General features: G+C 42.7%; 1 protein-coding gene across 2 annotated transcripts in view; it reads left to right on the forward strand.

The window, feature by feature from the left end:
* The window catches only part of LOC131592587 (phospholipase-B 81-like), a 37178-nt gene that overhangs the window by 25393 nt on the left and 1022 nt on the right, over nt 1-10763 (forward strand). For both annotated transcript variants that reach the window (XM_058864184.1, XM_058864185.1), the window contains exons 7-10: nt 3759-3959; nt 4069-4209; nt 8082-8267; nt 9912-10018. In XM_058864184.1, coding sequence (XP_058720167.1) covers nt 3759-3959; nt 4069-4209; nt 8082-8267; nt 9912-10018 — 635 coding nt within the window. The remainder of the gene's footprint in view (nt 1-3758; nt 3960-4068; nt 4210-8081; nt 8268-9911; nt 10019-10763) is intronic.

Genomic DNA, 10763 nt, shown 5'->3' on the forward strand with positions numbered 1-10763 from the left:
GCATGTAAGACAGTTCTGTGAACCTTTGGAAAGGAGGAATGTCTGAACTGAAATCTTGAGCTTCATTGTCTTCTTCAAACTCTGGACATGGGTAATTCCTGTGGCTGGTGAATCACTGCATAGCAGAGTGAACTAAAATTGTACAGAGAACATTACTGTTCCTCACAAATGTTGAATGAAGCTGTGCTCATTTGAGGGAATAAGAAAGTGATGATAGAGACAAGGTAGGTGCTATGTTTTGCGCCACATATCTAGTGGTGGATCAGACAGGAACCTACAGCTCTCCTCCCTCTGTGCTCCTTTACCCCCACCTCCAGTCAATTCTTTACACTGCTCATTGAGGCAAAGAAATGAGCCAAACTAACTGCTAAAATTTGTGGTTTTATTTGGATAGCAGGGAGGTTTCAACTTCCAGGATTTTCATCCATTTGGATGGAGGTCTTTCAAACTCCGTTTAGGAATAGCAATATGCCATTTTGACTAAGCACTCTGGTTTGGATGGATATTGAGCTACCTTCTCTGTGCTGAGCCACAGTCTTGTCCAGTATGTTAATTTGATTGTATCAGTTTAAACAAAACAGTTGAAGAGTTGAAGAATTTTGCTTCTACCTTTCCTCCTCTCGTCCATTATTGGGATCTTCCTTGGTAGAGCTGGCTGGTGATATGGGAGTAAGATGGCACAAGTTGTTTTGATAGATGACTATACATGTAATTTATACATCTATCTATCTATCTATCTATCTATCTATCTATCTATCTATCTATCTATCTATCTATCTATCGGCAGGAGAGAGAGGTAGTTTGTGTCCCTTGCTTTGATGTAATCTGATGTTAGTGCAGCATAATCCTTCCCCACAGTTTGAGGAAGAGCTGGGAGGAACAAACCATGGAAAAGGTGGTAGCCTTTGTTCTCAGGAGTACCTTGCTCATGAGGTATTGCCAGACCATTTCCTGCTTCCCTGTTTCCTCCAGCATCTATTTAAAACCTGTAGGGAAACAAAGGAAAGTGTCTGGTGAGCTTTGGAGATAAAACCAGAGCTATAGTGTGGGATGTGCTATTTCTTATTGCCTAAGAGAGATGTGCAAGTGGAAGGCAGCTGAAGAGTGTTCAGTCTTGACATGAGAAGCAGCTGCTGAGTCTCTGCTAATCCGGAGAATATCTTTACTTTCCCATATTCAAGTGTGTTTATACACCAGAGCACTGGGCATCTCAGCCAGGAGCTACTCCATCCCTGAGAAGTAGGCTAGACCTCATAGCTTTGACTTCCAGTCTGTGAAGCTGACCCTTTCTGCACTTGAATGAGCACAGTGATCGTTTAAAACACAAATAAAACTGATGCTGTCTGGTTCAGAGAGCAGCAGTCTTCCTCTTTCAGAGCAACAGCAGCCAGGAACGTGCTGCCACCCACATGCTCTTTGATGTGCTGACTTTCTAGAGAACACTGTGGCTCAGATTGCAAAAAGTGCTTTGCTTTGCTTGGCTGATTAATGTCATGGTGAGCGAAACTCCAGACTTTGGAAACCTCTGTTTTCCAGCGGCATTTGAAAACTGAATCCAAATGGCTCAGATCCATAAAATGCAATCAGATGTACTTTTGCTTGTTTCTCTGTAGAGTTGTCAGGTTCATAGAGGGAGGAGTTAAAAAAAGATTAAAAAGTTTTGACTGAGTGTTCCTAACGAAAATGGGAGGTGGGTTTGCAGGAAAAACATAGAAGAAGCATACAGTGAGACACCTTCAATTACAACAGATTCTCATACACACTTAAAAAAATGGCTCAAGAGAACATCAAACATATTGCTAGACTTCTCTACCCAGAGAAGTCTTTTATTTTTCTGGATGTCTTTACTGTGGGTAACCTGTTGCTTGTATTGTAGCTTCCTTTTGTTTCAGAGTTGCCTATGCCTTAAATCAAAATGGTATAGGCCATCTTGGAATAATTAGGCTAGTAATGGTGTATCGTGGAGGGCATGTTGTGTTATAAAACATTGCAGGATAAAACTTGGTAAATACTAAGGCCCAGAAGGAAATCCCCTTCTTTTCAGCTTAGCTGAGCTTTGCAGTTTATTTGAATTACAAAGTTCAGCCTTCAGTTAATTCAGCATCATTCCTGTGTTAGCATTTGCTTTGAGTCAAGTTTTTCTGTCCTATCTCAGCTGTTGATGAAGAACAAAACAAATCAAGTAGTTTCTAAGTAGGACACTTGGCATTGTCAGCCACAGGAATGATGCTCAATTCACATCACACTTGTTTTAACAATTTCAATTATTGTCTCTGATTGGGCAAGCACCACTTGACTTGTTATGCAGCAGATTATTGCTAGAGTATCCCATGTCTTTGTGTAAAATAGACTGTCAGTTTAGGATGTTTTTCTTGTCCTTACTTAGGTGAGAAAATCTCTGGTGATAATGTACATAATATATTGACTCTCTCTCCACAAGTAAAATACCAGTTGACAGAGTGCTCAGGCTATTCTATACTGATATATTTTTAGACAACAGATGACCATGCAGTGTGTTTTCCTGGATCTGCTCTAATTTGAGAACTTACTGCTTTAAAGAAATTTTGATGAACTGAAGTCCTTAAACATGACTTTTGCTTGAAGGTAGTCTGACTTTTATTAAAAAGCCCAGGAATAGGAGGCAGAGGTAGGCTGTCTTTCTTGCTGTCACAGGTTGGTGACCTTTTCAGGTTGTGTTAATGAAGCTTGCTGTGGAAGATTGCAGAGGAGCTCAACTATTATAGTGTAGCACAGCATTTTAGCATTTTGTACTCTTGAGGACTGATGCTATTAAAAACTTCTTAACAAGAGTTTAGGTTCTGTATGACTTCCCCATCAGGAGCTCACTAACCACTTTTCTTCTCCAACCTGGCAGCCACGTATCTGCTGAGTAATCTAAAAGTCAAGTTATTTCTGCTGTACAAGTAGTCCCCGTGCTGTCCAAGGCATAGTTGACCTTTGCAGCTCTGTATGACACCTCCCAGTGAAGGGTTTGCAGCTGGACCTAGCACTTCTGTTGGCATGTAACCTGGAAGGGAATCCACCCCACAGATCCATCACTGTATTTACTTTGCAGAGCTGGCAGGCATAAAAAACCCCAGTGACAACATGTCAGAAAGAAGAGTAGGTAGAGCTCCTCCTCATATACAGGATGTGGTTTATGATTTAAGAGATGCCTGTGTCTTGGAGATGCTTTGAAGAATAATTAGGAAAAGATTAAACTAGAAGGAAGATTTTTCTGCCTGATTTATTACAGTAGGAGTTAATTAGGGGGATTAATTTAATTAATTTATGTTGTCTTTACAGAGTAAAAATCTTAAACTGATACTGGTTGATAAAAACGTTTTTGTGGAGTTTGTACTTTACTTTGGATTTCATTGTTGAATTTTTATACTTTTTTAGTTCACTTCTTTGTTAGAAACAAGCACTTGATAGGCATTTAGTGTATGTAATCCTTAGCATAAGACTTAAGTTGACTTATAGAGAAGCTTCCAGGCTTGGCACACAAACACAATGCAAATACTTTAGACAAACAATTAGATGTCTTGAAAGTGTGACAGTTTCTCATTTCCAGCTGTGTTGACAGGTGGGCCTAAAACCGCTGCAGAAGTTGCTACTTCATCTTTAATCTTTGTACAGTTTGAGTTCATACACACATGCATTGAATCACCTGTATCCTTATGACTTGTCTTTCTTTTGTTCTATGATTATATCAAAGGTTCACAAAGATAACAAGTTTTGTGTTATTGCTGTTTAAGGCTTTTTGGTCTCCCTGGATGACTTTTACATACTAGGCAGCGGCTTGGTAATGTTGCAGACTACCAACAGTGTTTTCAATGAAACCCTCATTAAGCAAGTGGTGCCTGAATCTTTGTTAGCTTGGCAGAGGGTCCGCATTGCCAACATGATGGCAAATGATGGCAAAACTTGGGCAGAGACCTTCTCAAAGTGCAACTCTGGTAAGTACACATTCATAGGCATCTTAAGAAAAAAAGATGTGTTCCCTCTACCTCTTGTACTTGTTTCCTTCCCTTGGCAGGACATGTAACTCTCTGTTCTTATACCCAGGAACCTACAACAATCAGTACATGGTTCTAGACCTGAAGAAGGTCAAGCTGCAGAGGAGCCTTGATGATGGTGCATTGTACATTGTTGAGCAGATCCCAACTCTTGTGGAGTATTCTGATCAAACAAATGTTCTCCGGAAAGGTAATAGCTCCTATAGTAGTTACTGGCTTAGGAAAATTGTCTCTTTATGCCAGCTGAGAATTGTATTTTGTACCAGGGAAGGGTTTGTTGAACAGTAATCCTGAGTTTAAAGTAAGGATGCCTCTGTAGCTGGGTCAATTGCAATCTGTTCATTTATCTAGGGTGCTGTGGCAGCAATGCAGTGAGCATCTGTGTCTCCTAGAAGCACAGGAGGGAAGACCAGATTTTGTCTCCTTGCTTGCTTGCATCCTTGGCTTTTTTCTGGTATTATTTTTCCCTGTTGTAGAGACCAATGAGGGAAAATGTGAGATCTGTTTGAAGCAGTACTAAATAACTATGATGCTGTGGGCTACTTGATATGATTGTGAGTGGGTAACCTTGCAAGAAGATGAAATTTTGAATACCAAAGAAGTTCTATGTTCAATTAATCTCCTGAACTTTTCTGGATCTCTGTTTTCTGATAAATATTTGCTCTTTAAAAGGTTCTTTAATTCCGTAGCAAGACTAACAACAACTTGATCGAAAATGAAGAAAAATCTTGGTGAAGCAGAACAGTCGCTGTCAGGTTTAATTCACAAGTGTTTGCTAGACACATCATCAGCAAAAATCCTGAGCCTTAAGTGTGTCTGGTGCTTTGTGCTCCTCCTAATCACATGCTGAGGGGATAAATTGATGAATTGCTCATCATCAAAATAATGGGAAATTTGTCTATGTTAGCAGCTGGGGTTACTCCTCTTTGAAATTTTTCCTTATGTCTAGCTTCTTGGAAAGTTCTAGCTTATTCCAGACATTGCCACATTGTCTGTGTAGTTTCATAAGATATTTCTTACTGATAATTTGCAAAAGTCCCGTATCTCTCTCTTATGCATCTCTGTCTCTTTTGGCTTCCTTTGCCTTGGGCTTCTCAGTGCTGTGTTCTGCATGGGGTGCAGACAAGCTGATAGAAACCCTCTAGCTCTGGCACTGGAAACATTGCAACCCCATCGTGGCAGTGCTGTACCTATGCAGCGAGGCCAGGCTTGGAAGGTACCCTGAGTTCCTTTTCAGCAATGATTTTGGAGCAGCTGTGTGGCATTCTCTGTAGGACTGAGGCCAACTCCTGGGCTTGGGCACATAGTGAGCACTTCTTCCTTCTGAGATGTTGTAGCTGCTCTGTTCTCAAAGGTGGCAGCATATATTAGAGGTTACACATTAATTCATACCTACAGTATGTCTTTTCCCAGATACCTAAGTGTACCTTGTGTATATTGGATAACAGAGTGGTCAGTCTCTGGGAGTTTAAACATTAGGAGGACAGCCTTCAATACACAGGATGGGCTAAGCACTGCCAAAGTGCAGTTTTGGAGACCTCAGCTGCTGTAAACAGCAGATTGGAACTCCTCCATGCCATGCAGGACACCAGACAAGTCCCATCAAGGCTCCTGCCCTGTTCCCAGGTGCTTAGAGCAGCTCAGGTGAAGAAGGTTTATCTTTCTCAAGAGCAATGCTGGCTTAAAGTCTTTGTAGAATAGCTGACCCAGGCACACTCCATCATTGCCGTGTAGCTGGTGTCCCAAGATAATGCACTTTGGGCATTCTAGTTTGGTCAGAGTGAGTTTGCCACCAGCATTGGCTTTTTAAATCTCTTTGAAGCATAAACCTTTGAAGCATAAACAACAGAGAACGAGAATTGAAGTCTCATGTGAACAAAGGCAGGTATTGCTGTAGTAAGCCTTGTACTGAGGAAAAATGAAGCATTTCCTTATACAGGTTTGAAAATGGAAAGATTTTTTTTTTTTCTTTTGTGGCTTCTGTCATCTTGTTTTGTAGGCCAGTGCAGGTGAGTTCTCAAAAGCAGGCATCTCTTACGTTGCCCTTTCCAGGCAAAGATGTCTGGGTGCTTTCTGTTTATTGACAAAGAAAATTCAGAAATCCTTTAGAGGAGGTGAAGGAGGGCAGCACTGTCTGAAGTGAAGGAATAGGTCACAGGAATAGGCTGTAGTTCATGTCTCTTAATGATGAATGAGTAATACATCAAAAGAAATACATCAGAGCAAAACCTGGAATCTGAGTGTCTTCCACCATATGTGCAATATTCTTATTGCTCTGTCTCTCGATATTGCTGATACCTTTTGCTCTCAAAGGGCAGAGGAAGAAAGCATTTTGATTCAGAGATTTTTTGCTGCCTTCATGTCATCCCTTCCTTTCAACCTCATAGTCTTTCTTGACTTGTTTTTTGTCAGTGTGCACCCTGCCGGGTTTCACTGGCTTATAGCAGCCCTTGGGTAAAGCCTGGCTTAGGCTGACTGCTGCACTCTCTGCATGAGACTTGCAGTCTTGCAGAGCCTGTGACACAGAAGAGCTCTTGCTGGAAGAGAACTTCAATAGCTTCCTCTGTTTTAGCAATTTTAACAAAAGGTTTTTCCAGGTGGGAGAAAGGGTTCATCTGTACACACTGTGCTTGTGTGAGACAGTAACACCTTTTTGAATCACAGCTAAACCTTACTAGTTTGGAAGCTGATGTATCTGTATGATGTATCCGGCCTGCGTCCTTAGAGACTGGCGAGTTGCTCATTTCTGGAGGACGCCTGTATTACAACACAGCCTGTACACAACCTATTTCCTTCAGGTAGGCTCTAGGTCATGTAAGCAAATGTCAGCAGACAGGATATTCCTGTCTTCCCTATCCTAGGCAGGACCCAAGCTGGTGAGGCCTCCACTCAGTGCTCCAGTGCTTATGCTGTCTGCATCCTTCAGGAATTTTGGTTTGTATCTGTGGGTATTGCTCCCAGTGAATTCCAGTTGATTTTCCTAAGCATCTTACACCAGACTCCTCACACTGTGCTGGGCTGATCCTAATATGTGGAGGCCTGCATTTACCAGTGCCTAGATAGTAAATCTCTAAGCCAAATCCTGATGCATGTGATTTGAGAATGAACAACAGGGAATGTTAGTGCTTTGGAGACAACTTGAAAGTGTGCAACTCTTGGGCCTAGTTCATGTTGCATACTTGCTGCCTAAAAAATAGAAAAAAATAAATGTTAATGTATAGGTATCCTTATTTATTCCAGGACTTCCTGGAATAAATAATAATTACTTCAGATTCTTACCTGGAAGGTCTGACTCTTGACAAGAGCTTTCCACAGTGGTCTTCTTTCAGGCAGTTTTATGTCACCCACCTAAAACACTTCTCTGGAATCCTGCCTGGCATCCTTTGCTCTTGAGAGTTAATGAAACTGCAGGATTGCTTTTGGAAAAGTTAGAGCAAGGCTCTGCTCTGCTGATCAATCACTTCTTAACCTTCAAAGGCAGCTACTGGCAAATGTGCAGCAATCCCTCATCTTTCTTTATCACTGTGTGCAACCCCCACTGTACAAAGTGTGTGTGTGCTGGCCTGCCTCCTGTTCACCCCTAGTAGCTCTGTGGTCTCTGTGTTTGTGTGTGTCAGCATGGTGTGGTGTTCTGCTTTGGTGAGATGGGAAGGGGGCAAAACCAGAGTGACTTCAGGCCTCTCACTGAAGTTTGGTGCAGGTAAACGATCTTGCAGTCCTTTGAGGTTCAGCAGGGAAACCTCTGCAAGAGGGCTGTGGCCATGCTGCATGTTCAGGCTCCCGCAAGTCTGATCTCAGCTGTTTTTCAGGGCGAGTCCTGAGGGTGGAAGTCTGGGGGCGGGTTGCCTGGGTACGCACAATCTCCAGTGGTGTTACACTGGGAGTCAACCCTGGTCATGCCAGTGACTGTTGCCTTATTGTGTTCAAACCAGTTTTCTGTGTTGTTCCTCGACATTCTGCTAAGGCAATGCAACATGGAAAATTATTTATTTTCTTTTCTGATACAAGCAAGAGCATTCAGCTTTTCCAAGTGATTAACAGATTGGGATTTCTCTCTGTCAGGTTACTGGCCTTCCTACAATATCCCGTTCCATGAAAGGATTTACAATCTCAGTGGCTATGCATCATATGTTGTCAAGTATGGCATGGATTTCTCCTATGAGCTTGCTCCAAGAGCAAAAATCTTCCGTCGAGACCAGGGCAAGGTGACCAACTTGGAAAGCATGAAGTACATCATGAGATACAACAGTAAGACACATATTTGTGTGCTGTGGAGCTGATGTTAATAAGAAGTGTTACTTTTATTTCTTGGATTATAGTGGGAAGCTGCAGCTTCACATACAGATCAGTTATATTGTCCTAAATGCAGAAAGCAAAAAGGTAACACAAGCTTATTTTGGAGGTAGGAAACTTGGCTAAAATTGCTCTGTCAAGAACAAGGCTCCTTGGGCTTGTTATTTGACTTTTCCAGAAAGATTCTGACTCCAAGAGACTTCATGGACTACTATCACCTAATACATCTACAGCCTGTCAGTCTTGAAAGCCTTAAATTCTAAGCAACAGTTAGATGTGATCAGACCAGATAGTTTAGTGTAAAACTTAAGGTCTTTTTCCATGTTCTGGCAAATGGTCTTTTTCAGGTGGGATAGAGTTAATTTTCTTAGTGGTTAATAGAGTACTGTATTTTGGATTTTGTGTGAGAATAATATTGATAGTTTAAGTATTACTTAAACTCTGATGTTTTAGTTATTAAGTAAAGGAGTTTTCAGTTTCTCATGCTCTGCCAGCGAGCAGGTGCACAAGAAGCTGGAAGGGCACGGCCAGGATAGCTGACCTGAAGTGGCCAAAGGGGTAATCCATACCACTGAACCTCATGCTTACTGTGTAAACTGTGGGAATTGGCTGGAAGGGGCTGATCACTGCTTAGTCATGGGCATTGCATTGGTCAGCAGGTGGTGAGCAATTGTATTGTGAATCACTTGTTTCTTTCAGGGTTTATTTCTCTTGCCCTCCCTCTGTTTTGAATTTTTATTATTAACAATTCAGTTATTGAAATTGTTATCTCAATCCATGGTTGTTGCCTTTTTCTGATTCTTCTCCCCATCCCATAAGGGGTGGGGTTTGGAGGGATGCAGTTGTGTGGTACTTAGTTGCCAGCAGGGGTTGAACCAGGACAGTAGGTAGGTAATGCTCTGTTTTTTCCTGACTGGGTTCTCCTTAACTGGATTAAACCCAGCTTAATTAACTTCTGGCTAAGCCCATCTGAAAGTACTGATAGCTTTAGATGCTATATTTTTATTCCCAATTATAGGGAGCTTGCTGATTACTGGGCTTGAGGTTTGGGATGCCTCTCCCAGGGTGGGGTATCGTTCCTGTCTGGGCTGTGAGTAGCAGTGTGCTCTTAGACGCTGAGCTCACCACCTTCCCCTCCTGGCTTGCAGCTACTGCAGTGGGTGTTGAAAGGTTTTGCTCCTTGACACTTAGTTTTATCCAGAACAGGAAAACAAAGGCTCTCATTGCTGCATTTCCCCCTCTCCCCCCCACCTCCCCCCTCCGCCCCGCAACCTGCCGCTTCCCTTTGTCTCCTAACAAAGTTTCTACAAGCTTTCATCATGTGGAAGTTCATCAGATGGAATTGCAGCTTTTGTGGTTAGAGGTTGGCAGTGGTGCCTGTGGGATGCAGAAGTAGCTGTATGGTCTTGAATTAAGAGCTTGTCTACTTAATATTCTGAGTGCTGACCTGTAGCTGGTACCTAGGGAGAAGCATAAAAGCAATGTGACAGAGTGCAGTTACCCAGCTTTTAGTGGCTCCAGTACTTGGCATCAGCTTTTTGTGAGGGAGCTAACGTTTTTTTTCTTTTCTTCTGCCCTTCCCACCACATTTCACCCCAGACTATCAGCGTGATCCTTATGCTGAACATAATCCTTGCAACACCATTTGCTGCCGGGAAGACCTGAATCCTTCTTTACCGGTGCCTGCAGGCTGCTATGACTCCAAGGTAAATTACCTCAATTTCAACATCTGCTGAATGTTTGCTGCAGCCTGTTTGTGCTCCTGTCAGACCTGTAGCATGTTTCCCTGCACTAGGGCAAGCATGGCCATGCATGTCTGTTCCTCTTTTCATGCTGTCCGAGTGCTTGGGCACCTCCTTGGATGGGAATTCTGTGCAGAGTCTCATTTCCTGTTCCTGACATCAGTCCTGGTACAGTGGCAGGGGATACAGGGAGAGGTGTGTGAAACAACTACATCCAGGGGAGCTTGTGGTATTCAGGGCTTAAACCCCAAAGTCTTACAGCAGGAAATGAATCTTCAGCTCACTCAGGGAAGGAGACTGTTGTGCAGCCTCAGCCTCCTGTTCATTAGGACTCTGTGGGTGCCTCCCAGAGCCCACAGGATGTGGTTGCAGTCTCACTTTAGGTTTACATTTACAACAGCCTGGCTCTCTAGTAAGCCACCCTGCTCTGGGGCTCCATCTCTCTACGAAACTGCTTTCTGGAAAGTTTGGTGAAGATCACTTTGCATTTTAGGGAGATGTGGGAAAATCCTTAGACCCCCTGTCATGGAGAAAGCAGCATTTATTTTAGGCACGTTATATGGTATTTTCACTGTGAAGAACAATGCCCAAGCAGCTGTGCAGCCCTGGTGTACTGAGAAGATGTACAGTGTTTTATCCTGTGGGCTCCAGCCTGCTATATTTCTGGATTGAGTTTGGCTGCTAGGATGGGCCTGGGGAGACTATTTTG

This window comes from Poecile atricapillus, chromosome Z, assembly GCF_030490865.1.
Source record: "Poecile atricapillus isolate bPoeAtr1 chromosome Z, bPoeAtr1.hap1, whole genome shotgun sequence".
Classification (NCBI taxonomy): Eukaryota; Metazoa; Chordata; class Aves; order Passeriformes; family Paridae; genus Poecile; species Poecile atricapillus.